We start from the raw sequence: 15,158 nt of genomic DNA on the forward strand, positions 1-15,158 counted from the left end.
TGATGATGAGGCACGAGGCAGGAAGAACCAGCCCTTTGCTATTTCTCTTCTGCTGTAGCCAGCATGGTCTACACCTTAAAAGAAGAAAAAGGCTCTTGGATTGGCTAAGAAAACTTTATTATGCTCCATGTGTTCAGGGAGCTCATACACACACGTGCATGCACACACACACACACACACACACACACACACACAGGTACACACAGCTAATACTGTTCAAGGCACTGGCCATTGGGCAGAGAGTGGCCCCAGGGTAGAGACAATGCCCAGAATTCTGCTCTGGTCCCTCCTCACTCTATAGTCTCTTGCATGCAGGCTGGGGTCCAGAGAGGTATCCTGGAGACAGCAGCTTCACACCTCCAGGCCAGGACCCTTGCTCAGACCCAGGGCCTGCACCAGGTCCTCTCCGAGCCCGCTCTTCAAGGTCCGTCTCACTGCAGAGACAGAGCAGGGTTGGAGGGGGCTGATGCGGTTAAGGCTGGCAGCGGGCAGCTGGGGAGTACTCGTACTCACAAGATTTGCGGTTACCACGGGAACGCTTGCGTTCCCGAGCAGCTAAGGCACGAGGACTGCTCTTGGTCACTGACTGCACCAGCAGGTCCATGATCTCATCTGAAGTGTCACTGGGTAAACTGGAGCCTGGGGCTTCTTCTGGGGGTGACGTGGAGGGCCCCATTGCTGTGGGTATGACTGGGAAGCTGCTCTGGGCCAGGCCTGAGGGAGGCCAGATAGGGAGGTCAGGCCAAGGTGGCCCCAAAGCAAAGCCGATGGTCCCCAGCGGCCACAGGTCCCACCTCTGCTGCGGCGGCCATGTGTGCCGTCCTCAGGCTTGCTGGTCAGCAGACTCTTCATGCTGGCATGATTATCCGCATCGCCCTGGCCTGGCCCACTACCCACAGCCACTGGAACACACGGGTTGCTGGGGGCCTCTCCAGCCACACCTGAGAACTTCTCTGTCTGGAGAGGGGAGAAGGGTGAGCTGAGGGCCAGGGAAGGAAACCATGGGGGTGGCAGTCAAAACCTGGAAGGAACACCCACCTCAGTGATCATGCGTCCCCGAGTCTTGTTGCGCTCACGATATGTGGCCCGCTTCTGCTGCTGCTGCAGCACCCGTTCCCGGCAAGTCCGGTACTCAAGTGCAAACTCCCGCAGGGTGTGGCAGAACTGCATGATGCGTACTTCACGGGCTGTCTGTGCTGTGTACCCCAGGTACAGCAGGAAGGCATGGAACCTAGGCAGGTTGGGATGTGAAGGGATGGTGAGTCGTGCTTGGGTGTGAAGAATAGTGGTGGTGGTCCTGCCTCTTTGGCTCATGCCCCTACCTGTTGCAGACACGGCGGTGCACCACCCGCAGCATGGCAACGCGGCGGGCACACTGGGCCAGGAAGTGAGTGAGGCGTGCACGCAGGGCTGGGGCCAGCTCATGCTTGGCCAAGCTCCGCAGACTCTCCTCAGCTGCCCCATTCCGGCGCTCCAGCTGCCCCAGGTTCTCAGTCAGCTGCTCAAAGTCCACCTGGAAAAGCGGGTACACAGGCTGTCCCCCCACAGGAAGGTACTACCTGAGGATGCCTCTGTGCCACGCTGCTCAGCCTGGGCCGTAGGGACACAGATGAGATCTGGCCCTGACCTCCAAGTGTTCACAGTAATGTTGGAGATAGAGAAGTCCATTTTATCCAATGGGGAACAGGTTTCATAGGGGAGTGGCAGCTGAGACCCAAAAACTGAGAAGGTGTAGACAGGCTAATAGAGGAAAGCATTTCTGGCAGAGGACACAGCCCACACAAACACCTGTAGCTGAGCAAGCCCCGGCACAGCAGCCGAAATAGAAGGGGAAAAGCCAGCCCCAGGAAGCAGCACTCCCTCACGCAGTGGCCAGTCTTAGGCCTCTGGCTGGTGCTAACCTTGGCACAGCGGGTCAGAGCAGGGATTTCTGAGTAGAGGTCGGAGGAATCAGGCCGGGTCTGGAGCACCAAGGAGCAGAGATGGTGCAGCAGTGACTGCCGGCGTACTGTGTCCTTCACCTCTGACACCTTCTCCAGGTAGCTTAGCTCAAAGCCACTGCTCTGAAAGGACCTCATCTGAGCCTGGGCCTGGCTGGCTCCAGAGCCCTGGCCCCCAGCCCTCATGTGCTATCACTCACCTGGGAACCATTGAGGAAGTTGCCCACAGCCAGCAGGGTAGCCAAGATGCAGTGGAAGGTGGCATTTTGTACCAGCTGTTCCATGCCCACTTTCAGGTCAAACAGTGGCTCTGCGATTTCCTAGTGTGTGAGGCCAGGGACTCTCAGACTACATGGTCATCATGCTCACCTGCCCCCACTGCCTGTCCCATCCCAGGATCCAGGTACCCGCTCCATGCTGTCATAGTCCAGCTTGAAGGCCCAGAGTTGTAGGCGGGCAGCCAGGCCCCCGATGGAGGCGAGAGTCATCAGGAAATTCTCAGCTGGGCCCAGAGGTATGTCAGGATTGGCCAGCTGGGCCTCCTCAATCTTCTGCCGCTCCTCCTCCGTGGGCGTCATGGTCAGTAGCTTCTGAGGATGCAGCCACCACCCCACGTAGGCCACTCATTGCTGGCCTGAGGCTTCGGGTTTTGATTTTAATTCCTCCCCAGGTCATGTGGGGGAACCCCAAGGTCTGGGGACTGTTGTGCAGAAATGCCAAGCCCATGCCCACCACTGGAAGGACAGGAAAGGGCCACCGACCAAAGAGGGCTGGACCTCCCGCCTCCCTTCCACACCTCCCGCTGGGTATCCCCACCTCAATGCCATCCTTGCTGACAGCAAACTCATCAAAGTTGAGCAGGGCAGCCTTAATGACGTGCACAGGCGGCAGTGTGGTTAGGCCAATGTTGATGGCATTGCTGCGCTTGGGGTCCAGCACTGTGGTCATCGTCCGGCGGCCCTCACTGGCTTTCTTTGAGGTTGGGGGAGGGGCAGTGTAAGATTGGAAAAGGGAACAAGCATCTAAAAGAGCACTCCAAGGCCCCCCTATAAATGGCGCCCCACAACTGGGGAGCTGGGATGTGTAAGGACTCGGGATGAAGTTAGATGCTAGTTAGGGCTCTGCTGACACTTTCTTGAGACCTTAGACAAGTCCCTCCTCTTTCCTTGGCCTCGGTTTCTCCATGTGGAAAATGAGTAGCAGCCCCAGCAGTTCAGAGCCTTGAGCTCTGATTCCCTCCCCTCTCCACTGGGGTTACCTTGCAGATGAGGGTGTATTTACCTTGGAAGGCAGCACATCCTTGGCACGGGACTCGAACAGGTGTTCCAGCCGGGCTGTGTCCACCGAGACAGGCTCCAGTGAGGCCCACAGGGTGGAGCGGGGCCCAAAACGGCTCCCAGAGCCTCCCTGGCCCCCAGCTAGCTTTAGCTCCCGCCAGAAGAGTTTTACTGTCTTCCTCTTTGTGGGGAGGGCTTGGCCATCAGGCGCTGAGGTGGGAAGAGGGGCAGCTGGGGGTGGAGGAGGTGCGAAGGGGCCTTTGACGGGTGGGGGAGGTGGGGGAGGAGGGGGTGGGGGACCTCCAGAGAGCGGGGGCAGTAGGGGTGGTGGGGGTGGGACCCCTTTCGTGGCCTCCACAGACTCCGTGTTCAGCATGTCCTGGTCTTCATCCTCCCCCAGATCTGAGAAGTCCAGGTCCCCAATGCAGAGCTTGGGGACACGGGTAGGGAGTTCCTGGGTGGGCTGAGCCTTGGGGCTCGGTGAGGCCAGTGGCTCCTTGGGCTTTGGCTCAAGGCTCCGCTGGGCCCGGAGCAGGACTCGGGGTGTAGGACTCTGGGGTGTTCTGGGTACAGGGACTGGTTCAGGAGAGTCCCATAGTTCCCGGGTGTCTAGAAGAAGGAAATAAGCTGCCAGCATCATGCCCTTTGTGGAACAACTTGGCAAATGGGTAGATTCTGCCCACCCCCCAACTTACCTGGGTGCCCGTCAGCCTCATCGGGCATGGCCTCAGCCAATGTCTCTGCCCGGCCTTGGGCCAGCACAGCCTGCTTCTCTGTTTCTTCTGCTGCCACGTTCTCCAGAAACCGGGCTCTGGAGGGAGGCACTTGTCAGTGAGGACATCTGACACACCCCAGCCCAGGGTGGTGCACATGCCTTGCTGGGCCCCTGGGCACTGCCCCTAATTGCAGGCACACACACACAGGAATAGTCCATGCGCTGAGCAGACCCAGGACCCCCCCTTTAAGGCCAGCCCCTGTTCAATCCTCCACCTCTGAGGAGCGTCACTACCAGCCCAGCATTCCCAATTCAACATACAGAAAGAAGTTCTACTTAATGTCTTAACTTGCAGCCTTGCTGCTGATTCTAGACAAGGGCCCTTAGAGCAGGGGGAGGGGATAGCTGTCTCCATGGGCACATCAGACTGTCCCTCCCATTGCATGTCTGCCACTTCTGAAAGCTATGATCTATGCCTGAGTTGCTACTCCACCTCCACACCACAGCACTTTAGGTCCTCTCCCCACCCTAATCCTGGCCTGAGGACATGGGAGAAGGGGCTCCAGCTTGGGAGTACATGTCCTCATCTCTGGTCAAAGCTATTAAGGTGTCACTATTAACGCACAGGGACCATTATGACCCCAGTGCACTAATCCCAGCGCTTAGTCCTTAGGTAACCGCGGACGCATTCTCTCTGGGAGAGAATGGGCCTCAGAGTCCCCCAGCTGTGGCTGCATCAGGCACGTGGAACCCCCGCTGGGGGAAGCAATGCTGAAGCCCTGAGCACATGGCAGGCAGGGCAGGCTGGTTTCTGTACTTACTCCAGCCTGGCCTGCCCAGTAGGGGACTGGGGGACAGGTGGGCTTTCAGGGGCCCTGGTTGGGGGAGGGGGACACGAAAGAAGAGATGGTAATTGTGGTGCTTGTTCCACCCCAAAGCCCAGTTCCTCATACTAACATGGAGCTGGGAAGTGCTATCAGGGGTTCCTTCCCAGCCACAGTGGGAAAAGAAGGGGGGGTGGGGGGGCATAACAAGAGGAAACTGTAAGTGGAGTGGAGAGACTGATGAAGCAGGACAGGGTGCAGTAAGAGACAGCAGAACAAGAGTCAGTGACAGAAACAGAAAGACAGTAGGGGGTAGGGAGACAGATGACATCGGCTGGACCGGGGGAATGCCAGAGAGAGACTGAAGAGAAGCCTCAGGAGGAGGAGGTCCAGTCAGAGCCGAACCCCACCCTCCCCAGCAGTCACTTACCAAACAGGAGCAGTTTGGTGAAGTCTGGAAAGAGAGAGAAAGCACGCGTTTGGGCAGAGGAGGCAGAGGGTCCTTGGAGTGCAGATTGGAAGGACAGGTGGAGAGAGGGCTCTGGGGGTGGCCTCTATCTCCCTACTTACTTGTAGATGCTCCTCTCACAGGAGCTGTCGACTGATGGCGCCATGGAGATGGTAGGAAAGAGGTTGACAGAGGTATGGAAGCCAGGGGCCTGGCCCACAGGGCTGCAGGCAGGGCCTGTTGGTGAGGCGGAGCCTGTAGGGCTGGAGGCGGGGTCTGTCAGGAGACTGGGCTACTCTTTGCCCATCCATCCCTCTCCATCTACTGGGGCACGTTCTTACCCAGGCTCCGTGGTGCGTACTGGGCAGCCCCCGCTTTCTAGAGATCGGCGGCTCCTCTTTCCCTCCTCTGAAGAGGGCTTTCTGCGCTCCCTCCGACCACCTGTGGCGGCTTCCTCCACGTCCCCATCCTCCAACCGTAGGGCACTCTAGCAGAGGTGAGCCCAGGTGAGAGAGGCTGAGCTAGTGTCGGGTGCTGGGGAACTGGGCCCCCCTCCCTCCCCTCCTTTTGCCCTCAGTTGGGCCCTAGTGACCCAGCCCACCTCGTAGAGCACAAGCTGCGTTCGCAGGTCAACGTCAGTGCCCGCAGTGCCCAAGTGGCGCTGGACCAGTGCCTCCATGCCCTGCTGCTCCAGTGCGTCAGTCACGTCATAGAAAGAGTCCTGGTCTGGGAGTGCTGCCAGCGTCTAGAGGGTGGGGATAGGAGGGCAAGGCTAAGGCTGATGGGGAGTATAAGTCAGGAGTCTGAGGGGCCCAGAATGGGCATTCGGTTCCCCCTTCCTGCAGACCCTCGCCCCCCACCTTGTTGATGAGCGTGACTGTGAACACCAGCAACTCAGGGTCTGCGCCGTTCTTCTCCTCCAGGATGGACACCAGATTGGCCCATGGAAGAGCCCCTGAGACACACAAGGGGGAGCGTCATGCAGGGACAGGTAGGAGAGGGCCCTGAGTGGTGGGGGCGGGAGGGACAGTCTCTGACCGGTGTTACTGGCCACAGAGTTGACTGCGTAGATGAACAGCGGTGCGTTGCTCTCCGAGTATTCCACAAACACCAGCAGCAGCTTCAGGGCTGTCTTCACCACCAAGCGGGACTGAGGAGAGGGGTCACCACGTAAAGTGGGGCTTGGGCCAGACCTGTGCTAGCTTCTGGTGTGGTGGAAGAAGGACTCCTGGGGCGGGACCCAGAAAGGGCAGTCTACGCAGAAAGATCCTGGCTCCAGACCCAGGCGCTGAAGTGCCTTCCAGGCTTAGACGGGGGGGCCACAGACTCACTCCATTCTAGCCCACTTTCCAGAAGAGGAAACTGAGGCCCAGAGAGAGGCACTGGGAGAAGGGTGCATGACTGCGTGGAGAGCCACTTACCAGACTGGCACACAGCGTGTACAGCCACTGCACAGTCTCACTGTGGGCCACCACCCCCAGCATCCCGTCCACAAAAAGCATCAGCTGGCCTAGTGCTGGGGACACAGGAACAAGAAAAGGTCAGTAAGAGGTCACTAAAGGCCAGGGTCACGGGGAGGGGCGTGGCTGACCTCTGAGGATGTAGCTCTGGTAGTTGTGGTCAGCAGCCGCTCCCACGCGGATCAGGCAGCTCAGACCCTCTGAGTGCACGAATTCAGGCACCAGGTCCTTGTCCTCCTGGGGGCACCACGGGGGAGTTTCAGAGGGCTCAGGCTGCATACTGCCCCCCCCACCCAGCCCACCTCTGGGCCTCACCTGGAAGATCTGCTTTAGTGAAAAGAGGGAGCGGCGGAGCTCAGGGCCACTGGAGCCATACAGCTTTTCTGCAAGGGGTAGGTAGGTGGGCATGGTAACACGGACACCCTTTTCTATTGGGACACAACCACAACCTCCCACCAAAAAATATTCTAGTACTCTTGAACACCCCACCCCCACTTCCTGACTCTGGGCTACCCTCACCACAGTCCAGCTGTGGCATCAGCCCTGGCCCTGGAAGGAGAGGTCAGGATAGGAATGGGGAGGGGCCGCATATCCTGTCCTGATCTGCCCTGTCCACTGTCTAGCACAAGCCTGAAAGAAACTGAGCCCGCTGGGCTTGGGTGGGGGGTGCTGGACACTGACGCCCTCACACACTCACCTAAGATGGCATTGACTCTCACAGAGAGCTGGGTCCGCAGGATTAACGTCGGCTTCCGCCCTTTGCTGGAATCAAGCAGCTTGGTCAGCAGCTCCCAGCCCATTCCTTGGGGTCCCTCCCCCTACGCCAAGGCAGCCAAAGACCTCCCCATATGCTAACCCTGGCCCAGTGCCTTCCTCCCCAACTGTTCCTCTAAGCCTAAGTGTAGCCAGACAGGAGGGTTTGTGCAAACACAGGTATCTCAGGTATGTGGGAGAGCCCCCTCATACACCCAAACTGGGCAGCAGGCAACACTGGCCAAGCTTTGGGATTCCCCTGGCACAGTTCCCTGGGGCAGCAGGAGGTGACCCACAGCCCAGGCTAGAGATCAAGTGTCTTGGCTGCTGACACCTGAGCCAGCCCCTGGTGGCGGCAAGGGTGGGGCCAGCCTTGCCTTCCTGGTCTCATCATCTCTGACCTGATCTCTTCGTAGAAGCCTTCCAGCATCTCCCGCTGCTCTTCCAGGGACAGGTCAGGGTCCAGGTAGTACCCAGAGGGAGACACTTGCAGGGCACAGTCCTCTAGCTGGGGGCAAAGGGAACAGTTGTCAGGGCTGGTGAAGAGTGGCAGGGGTATGTATGGAGACCCTATGACATCCCATCTCCTACTCAGGATGCTGGCAGAGAGGCACAACACAGAGTCTGCACTGCAGCCATACATTTCTTCAACAGTCATTTCTCATGCGCCTACTATGTACAAAGTCCATCCTTCTCAGGTGCCACGCTTTCTTGCCCTTTGTACTATGTCTTCTGCTGGCTAACACCTACCCATTCTTTAATTTTTGTATTAGATAATGCTTTTTTGTAAAGCCTTCCTGAAGGACTCCTCTGGCCAATGCTATGCAATCTACCCCAGCCCGTGTGTGTACCCCACTCTGAGGTCTTCCCCACAGCATTATACTGTCCTAGACATTAGTCTTCTTCCCCTGTAACTGTGTGTTCTTGGGACTCGGCCTCACGCCTGTCTCGCTGCATGCTATATCGGCAGAGCCGAGCACAGCATCTGGCACACAGTAAGTGCTCACTAACCATTTGTTGAGCTAGTGAACACAAATGAGGAAGGGAAATGGAGAGAAGATGGGAGGAAGTTCTACCTTCAAGGAAGCTCGCAGCGCTGTAGGTTGATAAGCTGCAGCCACAACGCATGTAAGCCCAGGGAGAAAGTGGTACGAATGTTGGGAGGTTTGAGCCCAGCTGGGAGGGTCTTGCGTCTCCAAATTAAGACAGTGAGGAGCAGGGGCTAATCCTTCCAGGCCTGCGGGCCTCTGCCCTGTCCCCAGTGGGCTACAGTTACCATGGTTCCAGCTGGACTTCAGAGGCCTCCAGGGGGCCTAGTCAAAACCAGATTTTTAGGGTCTGACTCAGTCAGTCTACAGTGGGTCTCTGAAACCTGCATTTAAGAAGGCGCATGCTCCATCCATGTGTCTGCTTCCCAGGTCTCTCCCCACTGAGCCTGGCTCCGCTCCACCACTGGGCACTTGGCCCCTTGAGAAGTACCTGTAGAAGGGCTTAGTGAGGCGGCTGTGGAGAGTCTGAGGGCAGCACTGTGTCTCTTCTGGACTCCTCCCCCATAGCAAACTCCCCTTGACTTGAGTGGCCCAGGGAGAGACCCCTCTGGAGAGTCACGGTGCCTCTCGTCTCTATCTTACAAGACAAACCCAACATTTGTCCTGTTGTTCAGTCAGCCCCGCTTTGCTCTGGACCCAGCCCAAGGGCTTCCAGGTGCCTTTGGTCCGCTGGGGGGAAAGGGAGTCCAGCTCCTGCCCCCACCCTTGCCTCCGCCTAAGAGCCTGACCCAGCTCCTTCCTGGCAGTTCAGCCTGTGAGGCCCTTGGGTGACCACCTCCCCCACTGCCTGGGACATGGGACACAGGACAAACACTCCAGCCTGTTTTCTGTCCTGTTTCCTGTCTGGCTGCCTGCCCTTCCCTCACGCGCCTTGGGCGGGCCTGGCCTCTCTCCTCTCTGGGACCAGAGTCATCTTCTCCAAAGCCTACTGGGAATAGGCCTCAGATGGGGCCGCAAGGCCCCAGGGCTGGGGTGCTTAGTCCAGGGCCAGCTCAACTGAGGGCAGCCCCACATTCCTCCTGATCCCTCTTCCCATGGGATGACTCAGTAGCCTACCCCCGCCCCCCCCATCTCCTTTCACCTTGGACTGGAGCATTCTGGGACCCGAAAGAAACCCACAGCCACAACACCCCTTTGCGATCCCCAAAGCACACACATACAGAACAGCTTAATCATTCAAACATTCACGAACTGGGCTGGTTTTAGGTGCTGAGGACATAACAGGGAACAAGACACTGTCTCTGCCTTCCCTGCCTTCCAGTCCAGTGGAAGAGGCAGGCAGGCTTCACTCAGAAAAAGGCCAGAAATAGACGCAGAATAAAAGCACAATGGCCAAGGCTGCTAAGAAAGGGGAGGGGCAGAATGCGGTAAAGGAAAACACTGGAGGGGTGATCAGATTATGTGTGGCAACTGCTTACACGCCCAGGTTTATGGTCAGGTATATTCTCGTGTACACGTATGCTCGCTGGCCACTCACAGGCCCAGGAGGCACACCCACAGTAAGCGCAGGCCCAGCACTCGGTCTTCCCCCTCCTGCATGCACACCTCCATGCTCTAGTCCCAAGTGAGCAGAGAATGGCCCTCTCCTTCCAGGACAGCTGCATCCATGTGGGGCAGGGGCCTGACGACTATGTGCTCTACCATCCCCAGGCTCCTCAGATGAGCAGGTTAAAACCCTTTCCCTCTGTGGTGGTAGCAGTGAGTTCCCTAACTATGTCACCTGTCAAATCCTGCCAGGGTCCCATTACTGGGGAGGAGCTCCAGGGGTGATAGATAGCCCAAAGCCTGTAGGATGCTGTCCCCCTCCTCCAGCTGTCTGTCCTGGGTGGAGAGGCGTGGGAGTGGGGTGGGGGTGGGTCAGGGTCAGGCAAACAGCAAAGAGCAGAGACTTGCTGCCAGCTGGGTGGTGCGTGTCCCTCACACCTCTGGCCCCTTCCTGGGGTCACCCTTCTGGAGCCAAACCTCTGGGCCTTGTTTCTCACACCTTGGGGCTGGGCCAGGCATGAGTAGGCCCAAACCCTGGTCCCTGCTCACAGTGCTGAGGGTCAGTGGGGGCCTATAGCCGTGACTCCCTCCTGGCTCTTGTCTTCTACACTTCTCTGCTGTCTGTCTTGGGGTGGAGTCCCTCCCCCATGCTTCCCAGGCTCAGCCCCTCACTTCGGTCTCTAGCCCAGTTTTCTTTTAATTCTTTGAGCTCAGGTTTTTCTGGCTGCCTAAACCAACTTGTTATATACGGTTTTATATGCAGGGCCAAACTTAGGGGACCCTGGTGTCTACTCCCCAATATTTTTCATAGCAGTGTAATCAGATGAGAATGAACATGTCAGGGTCAGGGTACAAGGAAGATGGAGAAGAAGGCAGTATTATATGATGAAATACTCTTGTTTTAGGAAATAATTTGTTAATGGCCTTTTTCTTCTCCTTGCCTACAACACAAGACGGTGCTCTGACGACTCTTTTTTCCTATTATCTTGGGTCTCCAACTAGACCGTGACATGTATGGGCCTCAAGGAGAGAAACCCACACATTTGTTATGCCTCCTGTGTCGCACACGGGGCTGCCTAGTTTATTTGATTCTCCTGATAATCCTTTCACAGATGAGGAAACCAAGACTCAGAAATTCGGTGAATTTGCCCCAGACTGCACAACCAGGAATGGAACAAGGGCTAACTGACCTAGATCACGGACAGATGGACCTTGGAAGTGCTCCAGGGAACCCTGGAGGGGAGGTGGAGTGAGGGCTGGGGCTTTTAGGGTTGCTGAGAGCTGGTGACCGCCCCTCAGCTTGCTGGACTCTGCAAATACCCCTAACTGGTCTTCCCAGTTCCAGCAAGGGAATGCTAATGAACACAAACACATCAGACATATTGGGGTAACGGTGCCTACTTCTGCCAGGACCGAGGTCCTGGGGTCCCCCACTAGGCTGCAGCCCAGGCTCCCTAGCCCAGAATAACCAGCAAATTGGACATGCCAGCCCTAGGGAAAGCTGAGAGGAGGCCGTGACTCATGCCCACATCCCAATCATACAGTCTCCCAAAGAAACCTCCGTATCAGGGAACTAAAGGGCTCAGTTCATCACCAGATCACCCCATCATATATCCTTAAGGATCCTCTGGGACCTCTCCAGTTGTTCTCTGTCCCAGCAGGTCAGGTTCATACTTAGGCCCCTTACCACAACTGCTTCTGAGGGGTAAACTGAGGCTAGTCCAGGGAGGGGGCAAGGTCAGGAAACATTCCAGGGTAGTGCCACCCCGTCCACGCTAATCTTTAGCCACAGCTGAGGAAAACAAAGTTGCTGGTAAGGAACAGATTTTTTTTTTTAATTTTACTTATATATTTTTATTAGTTTCAGGTTATAGTGAACAGATTTCTGGGGCTATCTCTGTCGCTACGCTAGTAGGGGGCTCCTCTGGCCTTTGCCTCCGGGTCAGAGCAGCACTCAGGTCTTTCTGCCCAGAGCCCAGGGAGAAGTCAGTGCTATTCCAGATGTAGCAGGGGCCTTTGGGAGTTAGGGAGCAACTCCTGAGGCACCACCCAGAAGGGAAAGGGTAGCAGGGTGGTGGGACTCTGCAGCTCTGGGTAAAGAGATGAGACAAGGGCCAGAGGGCCAGGTTCTGCCCTGGGGCAGGGGCATGTCCCTGGGCTGGCAGAGGCTCTTGCTTGGAGGGAAGATAGATATTTCTGGGTTCCCCTGGGGCATGGCCCAAGGCACTGTCAGGACCCCCACACACACACACACACTCCCCTTACCCCCTAAGAGCCAGGAGATGAGTCAGAGGCTGTGGCCAGCAGCTTCCTCCTAGACTGGGAGGAAATGAGCAAGGCCTTCTCAGATCTGAAAGCTCCAACTCGTTTAAAAAGGAAGCCTCTAGAGGAACTCGAGAAGCTAGGCCTAGCCCAATGGGGTGTGTGGGGTGGAGTCCCAGAGAGAAAGTGGGCCTGGCCTCTTTACATCCCCAGGGAAGGGGGTAGGGTCTGCCAGCATGATGGGGATCAGTGTCCAGAGTGGGAGGGCAGACTTTGGCTGTGTCCTGTTCCTCTGCTGGATAACCATACAGAGAATGAAGCAGGGAGTAGAGAACCCCTCCCTCTTATTTCCGCTCTACAAGCCTGCACAGGGACACCTGGGTTTCTGGGCCACCTCTCCCCTCTACAAGACTATCAAGGCAGGCCTGAGTCATGTCTGTGCCTCTGGGTTACCCGCTTATAGGACTAGGGGCAGAACCAGCTGTTGACATTTCCTGCAAAGAGAAGCCCTACTCCTCCCCCCTCCCCCCAGCTCTCTGATGTCCCTGCCCCTACCCTATTCTCAGCCCTTCTTTCTCCAGCCTTCTATTCTGGGGCTGTGGTCACAGTTTATATTTGGGATGAGCACATCACAGTGCATCTGACCATTGTTGGCAGAGCTGTGGGCCCCAGGGAGTCCTGGCTCCAGGCACTGTGGTAACCCAGTGTGTCCACCACCATATCCTGCCTGGAGTGGGGTGTGGGGGGTGGATATGGCAGTCCTCAGATACACCAGGTGGGAGATCCTGAAAATGGGGAGACCAGGAAGGACTCAGTTGGGGGCGGGGGAACTTTTAATATATTATCTGAGCTCAGTAGTGTCCTCAGCTAGGGAGCAGAGAATAGAGGGCGAACACCTGGCAAGGTAGGGACATGGGTCCCTAAATGGAGGGGTGTTCTGAATTTTTTTCCTGTTGCTGACTTCCCAAACCTGCCCCTAATTGGAAAGAGGGGTGTCAGGGCTAAGTCCTGTCCTGGAGTGGGGGATGGAAGGAATAATATGTTCTGTGTGGTGCTCCAGGCTTATTTCAGCACCAGGAGTTCAGGAGCCTGGAGGCAGGAACCTAGCCTCAGTTCAGCACCCCTCTTTCCCAGTGCCTGTCCCGAATAGGAGGTGGCTTCGGGCGGGCACGCTTCTTCCAGGTCCACCTCAGTTTGCCCCTTTCAACAGGACAAGGAGGGGTTGCATCAAAATTCTGGAGTGGGCAAATGTGCTGCAACCTTCGAGTCGCGGCCTTGAAGCCCGGGCTCTGCCGGGGCACGCGCCATTCCCCAGGCCAAGAGTCTCACCACCTCTCCCGCCCGCACTCGGAGGCGGGGCTGGCCTGCAGCACGAGGAATGCAGGCTGGGGGCCAGGCGCCCAGGGCACATTCCAGGGGAGACCCCGGGCCCGGGGGGCAAGTTTGCGCAACTCCACGCTCAGCTAAGGCTGATAGCAGGGGAGGGCACCCACACCAACTCTCTCTCCTCTTCCTTGCTACTCCGTGCGGACTGGCTGGCGGGGAACCCCGGGGGGTGGTGGTGCGCCTCCCAGAGTCCTGGCCCGGAAACCCAGCGCGCCGGAAAGGGCTGCCTGCGGGGGCCTGAGCGCGGAGAGCGGGAGGGGAGGTAGGGCCGGCCATCTGGAAAAGGGCCTTTCCCGGGACTGCATTAGTCGGCTCGGCGGCGCAGACAAACCAGGGCAGGCCGGCGGTTTAAAATTATCCCGGCCCGCCCCCTGCCTTCCAGCCGCTGGCTCGCAGCGACACGAGTACGGGATGGTGGGGGCGGTGACTCAAAGGGCTTTTCCACCAGTGCAGCCTCTCGTGCCCGGCGTGTCCCGGGCCGGGCCGCTTGCAGAGGACTACGCTCACCCAGTGAAGTCTCTTCTCTGCCGGCACGCCAAAGCCCGACCCCACCTGCAGGGGCTACACTCTATCCGCCAGGACCCAATCCAGACACTGCTCGACCTTAGCCACCTCTAGAGGCCCGCCCCGGGTACGCCCCTCCTCGTAGTCCCGCCCCACCTCACCTGAAGCAGGTGGAAGCGGGTCCCTCTCCAGCTCTGCCTCATGTGTCCGCTACCATTCAAATATCTACCATCACCCTATCCCAGACAGTTACTCAGGCAGACAGGCAGCGAATGGACTCTGGAGCACCTCCCCAGGTGGTCCTCACTTCAAGGGGCAGCCAGAGTGGTGCAGACCACAAGGTCTCATCTCCCTCCTTTAGTTTCCCTTCAACTTGAGAGGCATCCCCCGCTAGCCGGGCCGCGTGGACCTTGGGTTCCAGCCCAAGACTTACCAGGAGGAGGGCACCCACTCCAGCCTCTCCACGAAGGGCACCTCCCAAAAGCTTTCATGGCGCCAACCCTGAACCTCGATCACCCCCAACCTTTTTCAGCCCCCCTCACCTTGAGCGGCGCTCCCAGCAGGCGGTGCAGCGCGGGTATCTGTGCGCCCAGGGGCAGCGCCCCGTCCAGGCTGCAGGTGGGGGCCCGGCGAGGCTCCGGGAAGTTGGCACATGCGAAAGGGTCGCTGTCCTCTAGGTACTGCACCCGAACGGTCACCACTGATACCGGCTCCCCGTCCCCGCGGTCTTCCCCGCCCGCCATGGCTCTGCTACTGGCTCGCGCTGCGCGCCTCCGGATGGGTCCCGGACCAGCCGCAGTCTCCTAGCTGTGCTGTCTGGGACGGGCCGGACCGGACGCCTCTGGAGGGGGCGGAGCCAGACGGAGGCGGGGCTGAGGAAGGGGGTGGAGCCAGTAGTTCCAGAAAACGTCGGGGGTGGGGAAACCACTGCCGGAGGCGGGGCTTGTCGCCAGCCATTCAGAGGCCGCGATCGTGATCCTGTTAGTTCACTGGCTAGGCGGGCGGGAAAACCCGAGCTCGCGCCCCGCCCTGCAGAACGCGCAGAGGGGCGGGAC

General features: G+C 58.1%; 1 protein-coding gene across 2 annotated transcripts; it reads right to left on the reverse strand.

The window, feature by feature from the left end:
* Positions 1-103: 103 nt before the first annotated feature.
* FHOD1 (formin homology 2 domain containing 1) lies at positions 104-14,932 on the reverse strand. Of its 2 annotated transcripts, XM_033128116.1 has the most exons (24): positions 14,646-14,932; positions 7,819-7,925; positions 7,362-7,426; positions 6,980-7,047; positions 6,796-6,901; positions 6,626-6,720; positions 6,243-6,354; positions 6,065-6,159; positions 5,806-5,949; positions 5,546-5,691; positions 5,327-5,467; positions 5,187-5,210; positions 4,754-4,807; positions 3,913-4,028; positions 3,222-3,826; positions 2,757-2,912; positions 2,348-2,530; positions 2,141-2,260; positions 1,902-2,063; positions 1,323-1,513; positions 1,039-1,231; positions 795-957; positions 514-714; positions 104-434 (listed from the first exon to the last, which is right to left on the reverse strand). In XM_033128116.1, the coding sequence occupies exons 1-24, from the start codon at positions 14,844-14,846 to the stop codon at positions 352-354; spliced, it is 3,531 nt and encodes a 1,176-aa protein (XP_032984007.1). In that variant the 5' UTR covers positions 14,847-14,932; the 3' UTR covers positions 104-351. The 2 variants fall into 2 exon arrangements, with proteins under 2 accessions (XP_032984007.1, XP_032984008.1); XM_033128117.1 differs by lacking the exons at positions 4,754-4,807; positions 5,187-5,210 and having other exon boundaries at positions 14,646-14,846.
* Between the last annotated feature and the right edge of the window lie 226 nt (positions 14,933-15,158).

The sequence above is a fragment of the Rhinolophus ferrumequinum genome, chromosome 15 (genome assembly GCF_004115265.2).
Source record: "Rhinolophus ferrumequinum isolate MPI-CBG mRhiFer1 chromosome 15, mRhiFer1_v1.p, whole genome shotgun sequence".
Classification (NCBI taxonomy): Eukaryota; Metazoa; Chordata; class Mammalia; order Chiroptera; family Rhinolophidae; genus Rhinolophus; species Rhinolophus ferrumequinum.

Excerpts from the sequence above, each read along its gene's own strand:
- FHOD1 (XM_033128116.1), bottom strand. The coding sequence starts at position 14,846 with ATGGCGGGCGGGGAAGACCGCGGGGACGGGGAGCCGGTATCAGTGGTG. Across the intron at positions 6,721-6,795 it reads CCAGAGCTACATCCTCAGAG|CACTAGGCCAGCTGATGCTT; the intron begins GTCAGCCACGCC and ends CTGTGTCCCCAG. Across the intron at positions 6,355-6,625 it reads ACACGCTGTGTGCCAGTCTG|TCCCGCTTGGTGGTGAAGAC; the intron begins GTAAGTGGCTCT and ends CCCTCTCCTCAG.